The sequence below is a fragment of the Monodon monoceros genome, unplaced genomic scaffold (assembly GCF_005190385.1).
Source record: "Monodon monoceros isolate NGI ecotype Baffin Bay Population unplaced genomic scaffold, NGI_Narwhal_1 Super_Scaffold_5, whole genome shotgun sequence".
NCBI lineage: Eukaryota > Metazoa > Chordata > Mammalia > Artiodactyla > Monodontidae > Monodon > Monodon monoceros.
Window position 1 is genome coordinate 24,709,360 of NW_021703782.1, and position 21,389 is coordinate 24,730,748.

General features: G+C 52.3%; 1 protein-coding gene across 1 annotated transcript in view; it reads left to right on the forward strand.

The window, feature by feature from the left end:
- WNK2 (WNK lysine deficient protein kinase 2) overlaps window positions 1–21,389 on the forward strand; it is a 157,765-nt gene that overhangs the window by 48,852 nt on the left and 87,524 nt on the right. Inside the window, exons 6-12 of the mRNA XM_029203954.1 lie at window positions 220–308; window positions 2,362–2,581; window positions 10,102–10,384; window positions 13,729–13,931; window positions 16,445–16,600; window positions 17,007–17,228; window positions 18,708–19,262. Of these exons, the coding sequence (XP_029059787.1) occupies window positions 220–308; window positions 2,362–2,581; window positions 10,102–10,384; window positions 13,729–13,931; window positions 16,445–16,600; window positions 17,007–17,228; window positions 18,708–19,262 (1,728 nt within the window). The remainder of the gene's footprint in view (window positions 1–219; window positions 309–2,361; window positions 2,582–10,101; window positions 10,385–13,728; window positions 13,932–16,444; window positions 16,601–17,006; window positions 17,229–18,707; window positions 19,263–21,389) is intronic.

A 21,389-nucleotide genomic window follows, 5' to 3' on the forward strand; every position in this document is an offset into this window, starting at 1 on the left:
CTGCTCTGAGTGTCCCCTGAATCTTTCTCTTCCCCGGACCTCACTACTCCCGACAGCCTTTCAGTGGTGACTTAGACTGAAACAGCCCCCCCGACCCCAACCCCAACCCCAAACAAGGCTTATGCACTTCCTGCCTTCTCTTCTGCTGGGGTGAGTGTGAGGTGCACAAGAAACAGACCCCAATTTGGTATTAGGTGACTCTGCTCATGTCATCTTCAGGGCATCAAGCCGGCCAGCTTTGAGAAAGTGCATGATCCTGAAATCAAGGAGATTATTGGGGAGTGTATCTGCAAAAACAAGGAGGAAAGGTGAGTTCCCAGGCAGCATTGGATCTGGGCTGTGGCTCTGGCTGAAATCGCTTCCCAAGAGAAGAAGAGCGTTGGAGATAGGCCACTTTAGGCCACAGGCATACCGGGTCCCAAGAAGCCTGCTGGGCGGTTGGTGGGCAGTCCCTGCCTGAGCTCTGCTGCCTGGAACATGCTCCCTGGCTTTGGGGACTGTCCTAGAGCCCCCAACCCCTTTGCTGGCTGCTTCTCGCCCACCCAGCCTGGAGTGTGGGTGCTACTGGGGCCTCATTCTTCCCTTGTTGCTTTTTTTCTGTGTTGTCCCCAGCAAGCCTATCCATCCCCCCAGCCTGGAGGACACCCTCATGCCAGGCTCCCCAGTGAGTCTCATCTTGCCCTCTCTCTCAGCTCCAGGCTGCGTCTTTCATGCACCTGTTTGTCTGACCCATCTCAAAGTCCCACATTCAAGTCAGAGCCCTTGAGATGCCCCGCAGACCAGCTCCCACCTCAGGTCAGGGCCCTTCCTTCCTCAGCTGGTCAGCCAGGATGCTAGGTGTGTGTTCGGAGCCTTCCTCCTTCCTTCTTCCCTCCCCCATCCCTCCTCCCTCTTTCCCTTTTTCCCTCCCTCCCCCCTTCCTCCCTCTTCTCTCCTCCCCAATCCTTCCTTCCTCCCTCTTCTCTCCTCCCCAATCCTTCCTTCCTCCCTCTCTCTCTCTCCTTCCTTTCTTCCCTCCCTCCTCTCTCTCTTCCCCACTCCGTCCTACCTTCCTTCCTTCCTTCCCTCCCTCCTTCCCCATCCCTCCATCCCTCCCTTTTCTCTCCTTCCTTCCTCTCTTCTGGCCCTTCTTTCCCTATCTCCTCCTTTCTCCCATCTCCCTCCCTCCTCCCTCTCTCTTCCTTCTCCCTCCTGCCCTTCTTCTCCTGCCCATTCGCCACCCTCCCCATTCCTCCCCCTCCTCTCCCCACATACCTCTTCCTCACTTCCTCATGTGCCCTGCCTGCCCCTGCACACCCAGCTCATGCCCTCTCCCCCATTTCTGTGCCTAGCATTGATCACTGTCCTTTTCTGTCATCTCTCATGTTGGGGCCCTGTCCTGATCCCCAGGCCTTCTCTCTTGCCCCCTGCAGGTTATTGTGTTTTGTTTTTTAAACAAAAATACTAAACGACTGTGAAAAGTATATCACATCAGAAAAGTACAGAGACCACCTGCCAAACCAGGACAGACAGAGCCCCCAGGGCTGTGACCTCTGCACCCCCAGGGGCCCTAACTCCTGACCTTCCCCAGCGTCCCCACAGGCATTTGTCACCCTCCCTGAGGGTTGCTCACCCTACTCTCCCCCTTTCATTCATGGTGGCTGTCTGGGCGGCATGTGGGATGTGTTGTCTTCAGCAGCAATCAGGGATGAGCCACTGGAACTCGAAGGCCACGGTGACCACAGACAGGATGCTGGGAGGAAGCCGGTCCCAGGACAAAACAGGGATCTGTTTGTGCCAGAGACGGGAACTAGACGAGCATCTAGGGATGTGGATTTGGGCGGCAGAGTGGTTAGCATGGCAACACCCACCCCCCATTACCGTGCTGAGGAGCCTCTGAAAATGTCCCTGCTTCCTTGAGGCCAGGGTCCCTCAGGTGGTGAGCTGGGGAGGTGGGGGCCTGCCTCTTCTGGGTCCAGTTCAGTTTTACCTGGAGCCAGGTATCCTGTGACAACTGAGAGCTCCCTAGCACCTCAGCAGGCTTTGACTACACAGTGCAGAGCCTGATTTAAACATTCTCTTCTGAATTACCCAAGTCTCTTAAAAGTGGGGATGTTTAATTTTTATAATGAGAGAAAAAAAGAAGGCTTACGTGTTATGCAGTTAGATGTCTTCAGTAGTAGGTTTTTCCTCTTCCCCTGGGAGTTAAGGAATGGAGATGTACTGTTTGGTGCTGCCCTCGAGGGCAGAGACTGCCCAGTGGGTAGTACAGTCAGAGGACTTCCTAGAGGGAGCTGGGCTGGTCGTGGCCCCTGCACCTCATGTCCAGGACCCCCTCAGCAAGTGTGCCTTTGTCCTGCCTGACAGCCATCCCCTCCCCAGGTACGAGATCAAGGACCTGCTCAGCCACGCCTTCTTCGCGGAGGACACAGGTGTGAGGGTGGAGCTGGCCGAGGAGGACCATGGCAGGAAGTCCACCATCGCCCTGCGGCTCTGGGTTGAGGACCCCAAGAAACTGAAGGGCAAGCCCAAGGACAATGGGGCCATAGAATTCACCTTTGACCTGGAGAGGGAGACGCCGGATGACGTGGCGCAGGAAATGGTAATGTGTGCTTGTTCCTTGGCAAATCTGGGTGCGTTCCTTGAAAGCGTGTGGTTTCCAAAGATTAGAATGAAGTCAGAAAGGGAGTGTGGTCCTGCAGTGGGTGGGCAGTTCTGGGAACAAGGATCCCTGTTGGTCGAGGGCAGCTGTGAAGGACGTAGGTCTGAATCACCCTGCTGCACAGATGTAGGACATCACCTTGGAAATGGTGCAGTGAAAGGATATCTTGGACTGGTCGGAGAGATCCCTGGGGACTTTAGCATATCAGGAAGAGCCCTGTTTTGACCAGATTCTTGCTAACTTTGTGCAGGTGTGGGCCTTTGGGTTTGATCTTTATTTCACTTTGTTTCTGTGGAGCATTGTGGTCTGGAGGGCCTGGTGAGAGCAGGAGAATAGAGATGTTTTGTATCACAGAGGGAAAGAAGTATCCGTGAGAAATAAGACACTGATTTTGACTGGAAAATCTGAGCAAGAGTAAAAATATGCATGCTTGTTGCAGGAGAGTAAGTGCTTGGCTGTGCCTGTCATAACCACAGAAATGCATGCCCTTTTTTTCTCTTTTTTAAAATAAATGTGTCACTGAAAATAGCACATCTATCAAAAATGTAGTAAGTCACAAGGGTATGGCTGATGGAGTCTTTACAAGTGGATTCCCTGGACCCCAGTAGGTTTTTTTAAAAATTAATACAATAAAATATATTTTTACAAATTGAGGTATGGTTGATTTACAATGTTCAGGTGTACAGCAAAGTGATTCAGTTATGTATATGTGTATATACATGTATACGTGTGTGTGTGTGTGTGTGTGTGTGTGTGTTCTTTTTTAGGTTCTTTTCTAATATAGGTTATTACAGTATATTGAATATAGTTCCCTGTGCTATACAGTAGGTCCTATTGTTTATCTATTTTATATATAGTAGTGTGTATCTGTTAATCCCAAACTCCTAATTTATCCTCCTCCCAACTCTTTCCTCTTTGGTAACCATAAGTTTGTTTTCTATGTCTGTGAGTCTATTTTTGTTTTGTGAATAGTTCATTTGTATCATTTTTTAAGATCTCACATATAAGTGATATTGTATGATATTTGTCTTTCTCTGACTTTACTTCACTTAGTATGATAATCTCTAGGTCCAACCAGGTTGCTGCAAATGACATCATTTCATTCTTTTTTATGGCTAATATTCCTTTATTTTATTTAAGTAATATTCCTTTATGTATATACAGTATCACATCGTTTTTATACATTCAATTGTCAGTGGACATTTAGGTTGTTTCCATGCCTTGGCTGTTGTAAATAGTGCTGCTATGAACATTAGGGTGCATGTTTTTTGTTTTTTTTCGAAATAGAGCTTTTGTCTTTTCTGGGTAATGCCTAGAAGTGGGATTGCTGGATCATATGGTAACTCTGTCTTTTAAGGAACCTCCATACTGTTCTCCACAGTGGCTGCACCAATTTACATTCCCCCCAACAGTGTAGGAGGGTTCCCTTTTCTCCACACCCTTGCCAACATTTATTATTTGTAGACTTTTTGATGATTGCCATTCTGGCAAGTGTGAGGTCATACCGCATTGTAGTTTTGATTTGCATTTCTCAAATAATTAGCCATGTTGGACATCTTTTCATGTACCTGTTGGCCATCTGTATGTCTTCTTTGGAGAAATGTCTGCTTAGGTCTTCTGCCCATTTTTTTGATTGGGTTGTTTGTTTTTTTTTTTGGTATTGAGCTATATGAGCTGTTTGTATATTTGGGAAGTTAATCCCTTTTTGGTTGCATCATTTGCAAATATTTTCTCCCATTCTGTAGGTTGTCTTGTTGTTTTGTTTATAGTTTCCGTCACTCTGTGCAGAAGCTTTTAAGTTTAATTAGGTTCCATTTGTTTATTTTTGCTTTTATTTCCATTACTCTAGGAGACCAATCCAAAAAAATATTGCCGCGATTTATGTCAAAGAGTGTTCTGCCTATGTTTTCCTCTAGGAGTTTGATAATATCTAGTCTTGCATTGAGGTCTTTAATCCATTTTGAGTTTATTTTTGTATATGATGTTAGAGAATGTTCTAATTTCATTCTTTTACATGTAGCTGTCCAGTTTTCCCAGCACCAATTACTGAAGAAACTGTCTTTTCTCAAATGTATACACTTGCCTCCTTTGTGGTAGATTAATTGACCATAAGTGTATGGGTCTATTTCTGGGCTTTCTTTCCAGTTCCATTGATCTATGTGTCTGTTTTTGTGCCAGTACCATACTGTTTTGATTACTGTGGCTTTGTAGTATAGTCTGAAGTCAGGGAGCATGATTCGTCCCGCTCTGTTCTCCTTTCTCAAGATTATTTTGGCTATTTGGGGTCTTTCGTGGTTACATAAAATTTTTTAAATTATGTTGTTCTAGTTCTGTGAAAAATGCCACTGGTAATTTGATAGGGAAAGACCCCAGCATGGCCCTGGAAGGTGGGCTACAAGAAGTGGAGGGGAGGTTGCCTGCACAGGCTCCTGTGGGGAGCGTATCTGTGGGGCCAGGCTGTGCTGACCACTGCTCAGTGAGGCTCTGCTCAGATAAGGAAATTGAGGCTGGCCATGCCATGTAAGGTGTGGGAGCCACGGACCAAGGGGAATTCAGGGGACTGGGCATGTGTCAGGTGAGGGGTTCATGGAACTTGGTTTAGGTGGTTGCAGCAAGTTAGGGCAAGGACAGGAGTGGGAGGTGCACGGCCAGTCAGGACCCTGCCTTCCACTGAACAGCAGCCTGTGCCCCTGATGGCATGTGTGGTAGGTGTGACGCCCTGCTAATGGCACGGAGCCCGTGTCAGGACTCCTTCTCAGCTGTTGGTCACATTCCTGGGCCTAGAAACAGACACCTCTGCTGTAATCGGATTTAACAGTATCATTTAGCTCTGTGCTTCTGGGAGGATCTTTCTATGACCTTGCATAGTGCGCACTGTTGAATTGCTACATATTTGTTGAGAGTTGCATTAAGATGATTACCAGCTTATCTATTTTAGTATAGTAGTTTGTATCTGTTAATCCTATCGTCCTAATTTGTCCCTCCCCCTCCCTTTCCCCTTTGGTAACCTATGTCTGTGAGTCTATTTCTGTTTTGTATATAGATTCATTTGTATTATTTTTTTAGATTCCACATTAAAAAAATTAAAAAAGAAAAAAAAAAGAGAATTACCAGCCCATCAGTCCTATAATTCAGGATCTCTGTTTTTCCATACTGCGACACTGTGGTCTCTCCATGCTTTCTGCTGAAGTTTAAAGCAAAAACATAAGTAACGATCAAGGTGGTGTGCAGGCTGGTATCCTGTGAGCTGAGGTTCAGGAAGGTGGGTTGCATATGGAAAGTGTCCTGGAGGGACCGCGGGGACTGGGGGTACCTGGCTAGCAGCTCCAGGTGTCCCGGGGGCAGGAGGAGCAGAGGGAGGCCTCGGGGGGTTGGCTAGGCCTGCATGGAGATGAGGTGGGTCCCTGGACAGCCTTGAGGGGGTGTGTCTGTCGAGGTGCAGCCACCTCAGGAAGCACAGGTGGAGAGCAGTGTTCTCGTTCCACCATGAGCATTGCATAGTGTTGGCATGAGAATGACAGGGCACACAGTTTCCACATGGTGACCTGTCCTGGAGGCACCTGGGACCCAGACAGCCGGTGCCATATGGGTCTCAGCTGGACCAGGTACCTCCTTCAGCTCCAGCTCTGTTCTTGGTTCTGTTCCAGGCACTCGTCAGTTATAAGACAGTGGTGCCCAAACGTGGCCTGGGCCCCTTCCCAGGACCTGCCCACCCTCCTGAGAGGACTCATCCCTTCTCTGCCTCAACATAGAAAATACCTTGGCCCCTGGCCACAGCACAGATGCTGCCCAGCCCCCAGGTCCTTGCGTACATGCCTGTGCCTGTAGCCACGGCCTGGTCCTCACCAAGTCCCCGGCACCTGACTGGACTCACGGGTGGGAGGTGTCTCCAAGAGCTCACAGTGCAAGCCCTGGGCCTGGCGCCTCCCCCTTCCCTCTCCTCTGTCTCCTTTAAAAGCGCCTTCTTATGGGGAGCATCCTCTGTGCTGTATGGCATCCTTGCAGAAGAAGGTACATCACTGTGTTCAGTCAAGGAATAATAGAAAAACAACACATACCCGACACTCTGCTTAAGAAACAGAATGAGCCCAGAGCCCTGGAGTGCCTGTGATGAAAGTGGCCGCATTCACACAGCGGGGCCTTCCACCTGTGTGAGTGCCCCGGTTGTTACTGGCTGCTGCTCCTGAACCCTGGCGAGACCTGGCTCCTGGCTGGTCCTTGCAGGTCAGTGCTGGTCCTGCAGCCGTTGGCCAGGGTCTAACTTTCCCTCTACTCCCCTCCCCTTCCCACCCATCCGTAAATACCAGAGCCAACCCTGGGGTCTGGGGCTCTCCTTCTCCCTGGGGTCCTGATGGCAGCTGCCTGGGCCTCTCCTGGGCTGTCCCTGGGCCAGATGTTAGGACCCTGAGGAAGCCCCAGCTGGGCAGAGTTTCAGAGCTCGCAGCTCCCAGGTTGCTCAGCTGGGTGTTCACTTGCTGATAGCTTTAACTCAACACACACACTTCTTCAAAACTTAAAGTAATTTAAAGAGGAGATGACTACGAATGAAACACCAGTGTTGGTTATCATAAACAGATGGTAACCTTACAAAGGAAGTGCTTTGAAAGCATAGGGGTGTCACTGCACTGCCAGTTCTAGGACTTGGCACCTGGTCTGGGCTGCCCTGTTGTTAACACCTGAGCTTATTGACTGTTGAGTGGTAAAGATGATGACGCTGTCTTCCTGAGGCTACCTGGGGGTGGGAGGCAAGCCGATGGGATAGCTTTCTCTTCTCCCTCTACAAGCTCCCCCCAGCAGGGGGCGTGGGGAGGGTACCGGTGGTGGGTGGGGGATGCATTGGGGAGGCCTGTGTGAATGTGGATCAGAACAAAGATGCCCCCAGGGCTCAGAGAAGGGTGGGCTCTTTGGGGACCTGGGCTGGCTCTGATCTGGAAGTGACCCCTCGTGTAGACCCCCAGGGTGGGAGGGGAGGGAACTTGTAGCCTAGCCCAGGGATTCTCGTGTTTGTGGTGCCAGCCCTTCTCCTACACAGCCTCCAGATAATAGGATGTTCCAGTGTGGCCAAATTCTCTGCTGTTTGGGAAAAAATAGAAGAAACACCTTGGAGAGGATCACTGGGGGGTGACTGTGAAAATGGAGATGGAAGGGAAAATGGGTCATGGGCAGAAAATAGAAATGGCAGGCAAGCGTGTCTGTGGGCTGCTTTCTTTCCAGCGGCCTCTGGTCAGGTCAGCCACGTGGGGGTGGCACTGAGGGTGGGTGCTGAACCCTGGCTCAGCCTCTTCAGCAAGTCCTGGCCACGTGCCCAGCCCTGCTCACACCTCCCCGTCCTGGTCTGAGCCTGGCGGGGGCCTCAGGGTGGATGTCTGCAGGATTTCAGCACAGTTCATTCTGTCAAATGGAGTTGTCTTCTGAAATGAGTCTTTTGAAATAATCACAAACTTATAGAAAAGTTGCAAATGTGGAACAGAACTGTTCAAGGTGACTTCTTTTGGCCAGACCCGTGCCTGTTTCCCACAGACAGGGACTTTCCTAACAGCCACCTCGGCTGTCAGAACTGGGAGAGCAACCCAGCCCCATCCAGGGTCCGAGTTGTCCAGTGATGCCTTCATGGCAAGAGCGCAGATCAGGGTCGCTCACCACGGTCAGCCCACTGAGGACACTCCCTGAGATCACGTGGTTGAGGGTTTCTGCCAGGGGTGTCCATGTGCAGTTATAATTAATAACTATTTTGTGGGGAGGTACCTTGAAACTACGTAAATATTCCATTTTCACCAGGCTTGCCGTTTATTTATACCTGTGTGCACTCACAGTTTCTCTTTTATTCAGTAGGTTGTATGCCCCATTGGTGAGTTACCTATCGCTGCCAACAAATTACCCCAAACACAGGCCTGTACACACTTACGGTCTTGCGCAGTCTCCGAGGTCAGGTATCCGGGAGTAGCTCAGCAGGTGCTTCTGGCTCAGGGCTCCTCATGAGGTGTAGCCAGTGTGTCTGCCAGGGCTGACTGGGGCCGAGGGTTTGTGTCTGCTTGCTCACCTGACTGGTGGCGGGACACTCAGTTCCCAGCCAGGTGGGACATTCAAAGGGCAGCTCATGACATGGCTTCATGGGAGCGGGTGATCCACAGGAGGGAGAGAGACAGAGACACAGAGGGAGAGACAGAGAGATAGAGACAGAGACAGAGGGAGACACACAGCGAGACAGAGGCTGAGAGATAGATTGAGAGACAGAGAGACAGAGACTGCATGTATGCGGCCCCCCTTTGTGTACCCTCACGCTGGCAGCAAACCCATCACTTCTGCCACCACAGATCACTTTCATTTCTCCCGTGTGCATTTGTAGACACGTCCTTCAAACCATCATACATCACTGTTTATTTTGGTGCTCAGAATGCCCCAGATTCAACCAGTGGGAGGCCCTGGGTGCTAGCTTCCATGTTGTCCTGCATGCCTGTCATTTTCTGAGCATGTCCTTGATTTCAGGCACAGTGAGATGTCCAGCTCCCCTCGCCCTTTCCCTGCAAGCCTGAACCCACTCTCACAGCGGCCAAGCTCCGGCCGTTGGCCTGGGCCCACTCAGTTCAGAAGCACATGCTACACCATAAATGTACACACTCACGTCTACATCTGGCATATTTACGTGTGTTGTACTTTGAAAACCATGAGTTCACGTGATTCCAGCGCCACAAGGTTTGTTCTCTGGTTTTCTCCTGTTTCACATGGGGAATCCCACAGTGACGGTGAGGAGCCTGGCTTCCGCTGTTTTGTGGTTTTGCCATAAATATTCTCAGAGAGCACTCTGATGTTTCCTGGAGATCCTTGATTCATTTACAAATGCTCTCAAATGCTCCGTTGGGAAAGGTGGGTTCAGAATTTTGCTAGGCATGGGTACACACCTTTCTGGTCTCTTGTTATTAAATGTGTCTCCTTCCCCCAGCCTCTGTGACTTCTCAGAGAATGTCCAGGACAGCACTGAGGACTGGTTGAGGCTACTTGTCCCTGTCCCTGAGCACACAGATGCAGCCAGGACCACTTTCCCACCCTCGGCCAGCCTGAGCAAGGGGCTCCATGGAAGCCCTGGGGCGCAGCCAGTGAGGGGCTACTCTGAGTTTTGGCCCTGCCAGAGGCAGGTTAGGATCTTCCCTTCCCCCTCACACATCCAGCCCGTGGTTACGAGCATCTGCTGTGTTGTCGCCGCCAGGAGCCGGGTCAGTGCAGGTTTAGATGGTCACTCTCCCTGTGGATATACAGTCGATGGCAGGAGGATATTTACTTATGGGATGACGAGAGTGTCCACGAGAGGAGCGGGCTTGGTGATGGGGGTGAGGGACCCGAGGAGGGGACTTTGGGCAGAGACCCCACAAGCAGGAGGCGGCGGTGCATACGGCAGGGTTGCCTGGTAGTGGGGCATGTGGGTGGGGCCGATCCCAGTAATGACACGGTGATTTCCTTTGCAGATTGAGTCGGGATTTTTCCATGAGAGCGATGTGAAGATCGTGGCCAAGTCCATCCGTGACCGCGTGGCATTGATCCAGTGGCGGCGGAAGAGGATCTGGCCAGCGCTGCAGCCCCAGGAGCAGCGGGACCCCGGCAGCCCTGACAAGGCCAGGGGCCCACCCACACCCCTGCAGGTCCAGGTGACCTACCACTCTCAGGCTGGGCCGCCAGAGCTGGAGGAGCCCGAGGCCGACCAGCACCTCCTCACCCCGGCGCTGCCGGCCAGCGCCACCTCCCTGGCCTGTGAGTGCTGCCCTCCCCAGGGCCCCCCTGCCCTGCCGCCCTCCCCTTAGCCCACCCCGCGGGTATGAATGATTGGTGTGGGCAAACATTCTTCCAGGGAGGGCACTGGAAGCATCCCCACGTTGCAAAGAGATCTGTTCCCAGAGGGGTTTAAGTCTCCCTGAAGTCCAGCTTCTCAGGACAGGTGGGGGACAAATATCCAGGGAGACCCAGAACCTCCTGTGCCCCCCGAGCCAGCAGGGATAGAGCTTGTTTAAGTTCAGCTACTTATCCCGTCTGGAATATATCAGTCCCAGCCTCACAAGGAACCTGAGGGCTGGACCTCAGGCCTGGAGTCACTGACCAGTGGAGGCGTCTGTGCCACATGCTGTGGTCCTGGGGCTGCCAGTGGCTGCAGCCTCTAGTCATGCCATGGTCTTGGTTGTGACTTTTGCTGCTCGGATTATCCGTCCGCAAGGTTATCTCCCTTCTGGTACTGAACCTTTGAGACCTTTAGTGTGTTTCCCAGAGAGTGTCACTGATGGATTGGTGGGAGTCTCTTTGTAGCTGGCTTCGTCTCAGACCACTGGAATGAAGAATCCTGTGTCTTCTCCATGTCTAAGTGGAAGTCCTCAGTATCCTAAAAATTTAGCCGTGAGCTGAGGATGGGGGATGTAGCCTTTTCTGTCTGTTCTGTGAATAAGCATGGAGAGCTGAGCCACCTGCCCAAGCCACTATTTCAGATTGTTTGTGTGGAAAGACCAAAATAGTCTGTGTAATCTATTTAATAGTTACATCCTTTCTTTATCAGTAAAATAGCTAAACATTCTTCAAAGCAGGCTGTTTGAATTCAAACCATCGGCTGGCTGGCCATCACTTTGAGATAGGTTGCCTACTGTTTACTTCTCTCCTACCTGCTCAAGTTTGCTTTGGAGAACAGAATCGCTACATCATCACTCCATTTTCTGATAAACCGAAAAATTAGTTCAAGAGCATAAAGTTTTTGCAGGAAAAGGCTTTCCACGCCTGACATACCACTACACACTCTGAAAACATAACTTTTAGTTGAAAAATTTCTAGGACAGGAATTAAGAAATCTCCTTTTGTTGAACTTTGAACAGATACAGTCTGTGACCTAGAAAATGCTCTGCTGTGGTAAGATGTTGTGACACGGGCTCGACCCGTTGCATAGATGTGAATCAACAGATGAGTTTAGGGTGGGCGTTCTGTCTGCAAACAGATCCCCTTCCTGACTGACGAAGAATGAGTGTGCTTCACGTAGTGGCCATACTTCTCAAAAACAGTTTTACCTATTTACCATAATTTCTCTAAAGTAGACTATATTTAGTCACATTTTATAAAATTCAGAAAATCCAAGAGGGTATACAGCAGAAGCCAGTTAATTGTCCTCCCTGGAGGTCACTGATGTTTTAAGTCTTTTAACTTTAACTTCCAGAGATAATAACTTCCAGACGTAACCTATACCTGCAGTCTACCACACACACGCCCAACACGCATATGTATACATACATACACGTGTGCACGTAGAATATACCCACACAAGTGCATGTGCACAGGCGCATGGGCACACGTGCACACACGTGGACACCCCTGTGTCTCCCTCTAATCTGTAACCCACAGCACCCTGCACATGCTTTTCTGCACCTTGCAGTGGGTCAGAACAGAAAGCCATCCCTCTGGCCGCAGTGCCTGGGGCCGGCTGGACCACACTGTGCTTCATAAAGATGAACTAATGTAGATGCAGGCAGCACACACATCACTGGAGGGGACCTGGTCTTAGATAACAAGATGGGCACACACACACTTTCATATATTGGAAGGTGCAGCAAATATCATATGTTTTGACTCCCCACTCTGTTTTCTGTTAGCTGCCCACCAGCTAACCAGATCAGCCTCAAGCCTGGGCCAGCATCTGTGACTGTGAGAACACAGTTTGTCAATAGGTTAAAAGTGACGTTTAAAAATAATTTTTATTATACAAATAAACACATTCACTTTAGAAATTTAAAATGTCACATATATGGTTAGAGTCACTCTACTTGAAATTGGTCTGTACACTCTCTCTCATGCACTCACCTCTCTGTCTCTGTCTCGTGTGCCCACACTCTGTCTCTCACGTGCACATGCTCTCTGTCTCTGTCTCTAAGTAGCAATGACTATCAGCCACCTCATCAAAACTCAGAGCCACTTGTTAAATTGGTTTTGCACAATCAAACCTCACCATTCTTAAGTCTTCCTGGGTCAAAATAAGTTCTGATCAGCTCTTGGGAAAAATTATTTTGTTGCAAAGCCAACAAGAGTCCCCTCTTTTACTTTATTTGTTTAAATTACAAATGGACACGAGGCCAACACTAAAAGGTGCCCCATAGAAATAGCTTGGTGTTCACAGGTGACAAATCCTAATGTTTATGTAGCTTTTGGAATCTGGAGGCAGTAAAACAAAAGTGCCACTTCAAACAGGTTTTTGCTTTTCACTCTTGCCTGGCATGACCATGCAGGTGCCCTGTCTTCCCAGGTGTCTTCCCAGGCTTGGTGAGACCAGCCTGTGGGCCGTGGCAGTCTTGTCTGTGCCCCCATGTGCAGGCAGCTCCTTCCACCCAGGCTGGGTTTGATGGCCAATCTGGGCTGATCTTGGGTGAGGCTGGCCTCTTGGGGGGCTGCCTTGGGCCGTGGAATCTCTGGGTCCCCGTTTTATGGCCTCTCTGTGGGGCAGGCACCTCGTCCGCCCCATTTTCCAACCACGTTACACCTGGGCCTGTGAAGCGAGGGGCTAGATTTGGACCCAGGTCTTCCTACTTCAGGCTCTTTGCTGTGGTGAGTGGAGGTGGTCAGGGTCCTGAGACCTCCCTCCCCCGCTATAAAACTCAGGTGGTAGTTCTTTCCTCCGCATGACTGTAGCTTTTCCTAACTTGGACGTTCCATCTGGTGCCTTTGAAGAGCTGAAAGTGCTCACTTTCAAGGCCAGGGCAGGTGCCAGATGAGGCCCCTATCTGTAAGCTGGTGGAAGTTGTCTTGCCTACAGAGGGTGGTGCAAGGTACCCACCTGGGATCCATGGTGGCCCATGGTGAGCACCAACAGATGTCAGGCAGTGTGTGGGCAGGCTGCCAGGGCCATTGCTGGGTGGTACAGTTACAGCCCCCTGTACTGTTCTTTAGTTGATTTTTTTTAATGACACACATTTATTATGTATGTGATCTGGAAATGTAACCAAGTCTTTGTTTTACAGAAGAAAACACAAGGACAAGCTATCCCATGTTTGCGTTCCCTGAGACTTGCTGGAGTGCTGTGGGGGTGATGTTTGGGGGTGCCCGCTTTGAGCTGTGCTTTTGTCCTCCTTCCCCAGCGGACAGCACGTTTGACAGTGGCCAGGGCTCCACGGTGTATTCGGACTCGCAGAGCAGCCAGCAGAGCGTTGTGCTGGGCTCGCTGGCGGATGGAGTGCAGCCCCCCGCCCAGTGTGTGTGCAGCCCCCCTGTGAGCGTGAGTGACGGGCCTGTCCTGCCACATAGCCTGCCCTCACTGGGGGCCTACCAGCAGCCTGCCGTGGTGAGTCAGCCCACCCCTTCTGGCCAGAGTTCCTGTCCACATGGACTAGAGCCTGTGATGGTCCATCTAGTCGGTGCTGGCCTGTTGTCAGTTCCCAGCCATGCAAAAGCAGGCCCGTGGGAGGTCCATCCTTGCCAGTAACTGCAGGGCTGCAGGCTGGAGCAGCCTATGGTGTACCCTGGAAGACCTGCCAGATGAGAAAATACTGGAAACAGAGCCCAGTGACACCCAGTGCTTGCAAAGCTGTGATAAACCTGGCAAGGTCCCGCCCTGTGACTGACACTGGGCCTGAAAAGTTACTTCTGACTGTTGCAAAGGTGACAGAAAAGCATCATTTATAGTAATGAAACCTTTGATTTTGCCTCAGTGTCTAGCTTCACTGAGGGACTGTTAAGTATCTCCTGGCATTTCTCCACCACATATTATGCAGCCATTAAAAGTTAGAGGTATGGAAACGACCAAATCACGGGAAGCATTTTCAGTGATGTTTGAGAAGTAGGATTGAAAGGGCCTCATGCTTCTTTATGCCTGTGGAATAATTTGTTAGATGAGATGGAAATTGCTAGATGAGGGAGTCACATTTAGCATTTGTTTTTTTATTTTGATTTTTTTTAATGTTAAAGAAAGCAAAACAATTGCTTGCTTCCCAGTCCCAAATGGTCAGTCCCAGGGAAGCTGCCCTTGAGCCAGGCTGTGGAGAGGGGTCCAGAGAGAGATTTAGATGCCCCTCAGGCCCAGAAGTGGTCAGGGCCAGTGCCCCTGCCCGAAGAGCGTCTCCTGCCTCGCGTTACAGTGGCTCCCAACATGCTCTCACATGTGCTCTCACTCCACACTCTCACGTGTGCTTTCAATCACGCACTCTCACACTGTGGCTGCCTTTTGGGGCTGCTGAGTGCCGGGCCCCAGCCTTTCTGGCCACCTCTGTCTCTCTTCCCTCCCCTCCTGACTCCTCAGGCTCAGAAAGTCCCTTTGGAAAAGCAGTTGAAGCATTTGCCTCTGCTGACTGGAACCCAGTATTCATCTGCAGTTTGACTCGTTTCACAAAATTAAGTGAAATATGATTTTAGAGCAGGAAGAGTTCATTTATGAGAAGGCCACCTGCTTCTCAGAGCAGTGGTTCTCGGCTTTAGGTCACCCATGCTAGGGCTGAGCCAGAACCTTCCACCGGCCCTCATCCCCTCTAGGGCAGGGTCATACTTTCCCTCGCCCCACAGTGTGCTCTCCACCCAGGTCCCTGCAGCACTGCCCCTGTCCTAGTTTTGGCTCACAGGCTGGGATGCCCGTGCACAGTTAGGTCGAGGGCCTGGCCAGGATGCACCCAAAATTGGCTGGAGTGTTCTCTCCCATCTTTTGCCTATTTATGCAAAAACACCTTGGACAGAAGGGGTCCCCAGGGTGCACTGAGGGCTCCTGGGGAGGGTTGCCATGGTGATTTGCCCCTGGGACCCAGGGAAGAAGTGGCACAGATGGTGGAGTCAGGAGTACAAGCCGCTCCTCTGAGGCCTCCAGGCTGCCTGAGCTCCTGACTCCTGCTGGGCTAGGGATTGCGGCTCTAGGAACATGTGCACAGGTGACTCATTCCGCCCTGTGGCTTCAAGTGAACGCAAAGGAGAGGTTCCATTCTACCCCATGCTGCTTTTCATAAAGCGTTTACTGCAGAAGGTGAAATGAGTGGTAATGGTTTTGGAAATCACGTGTTTCATCTAGAAAACAAGTGAGAGAACTTTCTGATGTCGGTGTGCTCTCACCTTCAGAAGTCATCTCTGTGTTTTTTTCCATAGCTCTCACCTGCTTCTCACATCCCCACTATTTTGAAGTAAATCCTAGACAGAAAGATGTTTTGCCCCAAGATATTTCGGTCTATATCTCTTCAGGATCAAGACTCTGAAAACAAAACCCAGTACCATTATTGCACCTAAAAATGAACAAGTTAGGAGCTGTTCTTAGTAGCATCAAACATTCCAATACTCAGATTTCAGACTCTTTCCTAGTCCATGTCTATGCTGTGCTTGGCGGTGAGGGCTCACGTCTGTGGCCTTGTTTCTTTCCTGATGGGTGAGTCATGGGAGACTCGCAGCTCTTCAGGGCACCCCTCTCTCCAGCTCTGTCCCACGTTTTATTCCCACGTTTCCATATTCTGTTTGTGAATATATCCACATGTACACATTTTATATTGTCCTATAAAGAAGACACGTATGCCTTTTTACCTTTCCCTCATTTAATGTCATAACAAGTGTTTTCCAAGGTTCCACAAATCTCTTTTAATGATCTTTTCTCACAGCATGATATTCTGTGGAGCTGAAGTTCTAGGACATTCCCTGGTTGGGAGGTGTGGCTGTTCTTGGTTTAGGGACCTCCACACCTTGCTTCTGCTGCATCGTGTTCCTCGGAAAGGGTCCCTGGCAGGATGGCAGGCACGGGGAGTGAGAGATGGGTCCCTGAAGATGGTGAGTGTGTGCTTGGCAGGGCTCCTTAGGACAGCTCCTGAGTGTGGCTCTGGGTGCTTTTTGCAGCCTGGCCTGTCGGTGGCCTCCATCCCGCCCCCCGCCCACCCTCTGCTCCCACAGCAGCCTTTCCCGGAGCCGGCCATGAGCTTCGCCCCTGGGCTGCCGCCGCCCAGTGCCCCTGTGCCGACAGGCCCAGGCCAGCCCACACCCCCCGCCCACCAGGTGAGTGCTGGCTGCCCCTCTTTATGGGTACCATGGGTGCCTTGGTCTCCCCAGGCCCTGCCCATCCGTATTGGCTGGCCTGAGCCCAGTGTCTGTGAGCCTCCTGGCAGGTCCAGGCCCCCTATACGCCTTCTCTGCAGTTCCCCAGGGCCCACGGTGTAGATGGGAGTGGGGGTGGGTCTCTTGTGTCTGTGGAGTTCAGGGTTCCGCAGCACTCAGAAGGCCCCCGTTGCACACAATGGTCCTCCCAGATCTGTGTGTCCCGGGCTCCAGCCTGGGTGTTTGAACATGTGTGTGGGTATGTGTATGTGTGCATGTGTGTGAGTTGATTTTTTCTGTTGTTTCTAAGTACATAGGTGTATCTCAGGAGGGCACGGGTCTAAGAGAAGCCCCTCTCTCTTTCTAGCCTCCTCACCTGACGCAGCCGGTACCCCAGCCTCCTCACCTGACCCAGCCGGTACCCCTGCCACAGGTCCTGGCCCCACAGCCTGTGGGCCCTCTCCAGCCGGTGCCCCCCAACCTGCCTCCATACCTGGCTCCAGCCTCCCAGGTGGTGGCCCCTGCTCAGCTGAAGCCCCTCCAGATGCCTCCGGCGCCCCTGCAGCCACTTGCTCAAGTCCCTCCACAGGTACCTCTCTGTCCCTTGCTCTACAGCCTCACCTTCTCACCCAGTCTGGTTGGCTGTTCCTTGTCCTCAGGGCACACGGGTCCCTCGAGAGAGACACTCCCTGATGACAGGGCGGCTGGGCTGCCGTGCTCTCCTGCCTTTGACTTCTGGCCCAGATGCATCTAGGATGGGGAGAGGTTTAGTCCAGAGTCAGACCGGAGAAGCCAGGATGGGGCTGTAAGCACGTAGCTATAGTCACCGTCCTCCACGGAGCTACTCGAGGCTGTGCTGACCATGGATTCTTGGGAGTCCAGGGGACAGCCGAGCAGCTTGCCAACTACAAAGAAGAGTTGACTGTAAAAGTGACTTCTGATGCCCGTCTTCGGGGGAGCATCACGTGACCAATATCACTTGATAGCACGTGGTTGATGCTTGGGTGCTGTCACTCAGGCTAATGCTGTCAGTGGTCACGCATGTTTCCAGTGAACCTTGATCACGGGACGGCTTTCGTTTCATGGATCCCATTACAGTGTGTTGGCAGAGCTAGGATGGGAAGTGAAGCTGTGAGTGTTCCTGCGGTTTATAGGCACCACCCAGAAGGTTCTTTCACGTCAGCAGTTGCCTGTCACCAGCCTTGTCCTCATTACTCCTGCATTGGAGTCACTTTCATCATCTAGTTAACCCACCACCTTGCTCCCGGTGGTCGGGGCATTTAGTTGCTTTTCAAATACACAGAGGTCAGTTTGCATATTTTCGCTGTCTTATAATTACACAAGGGCACATGTTATGCAATGCTCATGTGCCTGCAACCAGAAAAGCTTTATTTTAGAGAGAACTGTCAGAGAATCTGCTGAAATGTTTGAAGTGCTAGATCCACGAGATGTCTCCAGGATGGAAGAGCAGACACTGAAGGTTCCAGAGCTCGGCTGTTGTGAGATGCTGCTCTCTCCCAGGATGCATGGCACAGGGGCATTCGGCCAGCAAGGAGGGGCTGGAAGATATGCTTTTCTTGAGATAACCTGTTGAAGAATTTGGTCTCAGTGTGAATTTATACAGATTGGAGGGAATCAGGCAAAGTAATTTCAGATGTTTGGGGCCAGTCCGGTAGCTCTGGCAGTCCTGGTCTTTCTGAATGAGAACATGCCAAAGCTGTGAATCTGATGGTCACTGTTATAACCCCTGATGTCCTTGCAGTCGCCTAGCAGTAGCCTCAGAGTGGCCCAGCCTGAGCCCCTTTGAGGTGGTGCTGAAGGCGGGGCTGTCTTGAAGGTCATGTCTGCACCCCACACCCTTTTGAGGCCTCCTGCCTTTCTTTCTGTTTGATGGTATCATACACTTGGTTCCATTTAAATTGGGTTTGTTTTTGTTCCCTTCCATAGAAGCTACACAAAAGTGTGTTAGGGGCAGAAGCTGTGGGTGACGTGGATCCTCTCACCCAGTACAGATGTGCTGCAGGCACGGCCAAGTCTTGGTGGGGCTGACATGCTTGTTCTCTTTCAGATGCCTCCACTTCCTGTTGTCCCCCCCATCGCTCCACTGGCCACAGTCGACAGCCTCCCTGCAGCCCTTCCTGACCTGCCAGCCACCAGTGGGCCCGCCGTGCCTCCCCCCTCTCAGTATTTCTCTCCGGCTGTCATCTTGCCAAGCCTCCCACTCAGTGCCACCACTGCTCCCCTGCCCACGTCACCGGCCCTGCCTCTGCAGACAGTCAAGCTGCCCCACCCTGCAGGGGCACCACTGGCCGTGCCATGCCAGACCATCGTGCCAAACGTGGCGGCCACTGCTACTGGCATCCCTCTGCTGGCTGTGGCTCCACAGGGTGTGGCTGCCCTGTCCATTCACCCCACTGTGGCCCAGCTCCCTGCCCAGCCTGTGTACCCGGCGGCCTTTCCGCAGATGGTGCCCAGCGACGTCCCGCCTTCTCCCCTCCATGCAGCACAGAATGTGCGGGCTGCCCCTCCCCACCCGGCACCCCCCATGCTGCCACAACCCCACAAGCCAAGTGTTGCCCGCCTTGCCGAGCAGGCTGCTCCGGCCGCCAGTGCTGGGAGTCAGGTAACCCACCTGCTGGCCAGGGCCCACGCTCTAGGCACTGGGAGACCCCTTAGCACATGAGGAGTTCATGGACCTCTGCTCCTTCTCAGCACCTTGACCCCGGCAGCAGAGTGGGAATGGACAAGCAGGCAGCTCTGTCCCATGGCTGCGGCGTCTCATCCAGCATGGGGGGTGCTGCTGCCTCCTCTCGCCTCCCAGCACGTGTTAGGAGCCTTGGGGATTGGGGTGGCTAGAAGCTCCACTCTTGGTTCCTTCCCAAGTGTCCGTAGCAGCTGCTTGTGGTGGGGGGCTCCCGGCCCCTGGCCACCGGGCATTGTGGCCCCTGCCTTCACCTGGATAGGGTTGGCAGTCTCAGTGCAGCTGTGTCAGCCGCTCCGTGGACGCTGGAGAGGCTCACGCTGCCTGTCTTGTTGCCTGTCAAAGTAAAGTAGGCGGGTAACCCCCATCTCAGCAACTGGGAACTGAGGCAGATGGGCTTCTGACGGGATCTGTTGGTTGTGGACTGGGCAGTGCTGGGTGTCCATGGGTTATTGGTTCCAAGGCAGTCATGGCAGACAAGGATGATGTCTCAGAGTCAGGTGGGGACCATGGGCAGCTTGTTGGGCTGACAGTGAAGGGATACAGGGACACGTACCCTGCTGGCTGGGTGGACCTCCCCGTGGCTCCACACACCTGCGCAGCCCACGCGTGTTTTGGAGTTCCAGGGCAGTTATCCACCCTCACATGAGGAGAGGAGCTGGCATGGGGCTCTCACCTTGTGGGGGGCTCTCACCTTGGGGAGGCTCTCATCTGGGCATCCCCCCACCTGTAAGGCACCAAGTAAGGGAGCCTCTTACTTGGGCGCCCTCCCACCTGGCCCCACCCTGGCTCCAAGCCTCAACAGCTTTGTGCCTGTTGGGCGTGTCCTTTGCCGTTTGAGCTCAGGCTCCTGCCCTTTTGATTTGGTCGTGAAGAGTCATCCTGGAAGTGTGTTAAGGGGCCAGGTGTCCCCCTAGCTCATTTTGTACTGAATCCATTCTAGAGTAAGGCACTATGTCATAAGTATGCACAGATTCTCCTGGATGTTTCTGTCCACAGGGTGTGGCTGCCCTGTCCATTCACCCCACTGTGGCCCAGCTCCCTGCCCAGCCTGTGTACCCGGCGGCCTTTCCGCAGATGGTGCGGAAGAAGGGATTTGTACTCGGAGAAGGAAGGGACGATTTTCATTGACCAGTAGGCTGGTGTTTGTTTGAAAACCAGTGTGAGGAGGTGCATCAGTCCAGTGCCTTGACTGAGCAGGCACCTCCCTGGTCTGTTACTTGGAGTAACACTGACTCGGGTCAGGGCCATTTGGGGAAAGCCAAGGGCCGAGTGGAGGCCTGGGGGTCTGTGGTGTCATTGCTGGGCCCGTGCCTTACGCCACATGCTGGCCTGGCACACTGTTGGCACTGGGTTGTTGGCTCAGCCAGTGGCTGGAGAAGGTGCTGGGTGCTTAGAAGTCACTGGCCAGGCCTGGTGGCCTCTCTGTGGTCCGGCTGGCAGAGGGTCTGGAGTTTATTGATGAGCTTGTCTGGCCGCCCAGAGACTTCCCTGTGCTGAGGGAAGAGACTCCCCTGAATGCACCAGCTGGGGTGTCTTTCCAGGAGAGAGGGCTCCTCGGCTAGGCTGTGGCTTTCGCATCTTACCCCACATACCACGTGTCTTATTGGTCTCATACCAGCAGGCCCAGTGGCGGGTCATTCCCATTCCCAACCTCAACCCCGAACTGGAGCCCTTAGCCTGTCTTAGCTTTCCCCCATGAGAGCTTTTCAAGAGGGAACAGTAGGGAATCTGGTCCAGCTCCTGAGTCACCCCATGGAAGGCATAGGTCCACAGTCTCTCTTGCCATGGCTGGGATTGAAATGCAGGATTTGTTTGTTTGTTTGTTTTTTGCGGTACGCGAGCCTCTCACTGTTGTGGCCTCTCCCGTTGCGGAGCACAGGCTCCGGATGCGCAGGCTTAGCGGCCATAGCTCACAGGCCCAGCCGCTCCGCGGCATGTGGGGTCTTCCCGCACCGGGGCACGAACCCATGTCCCCTGCATCGGCAGGCGGATTCTCAACCACTGCGCCACCAGGGAAGCCCCGGAATGTGGGTTTTGACCTGACAG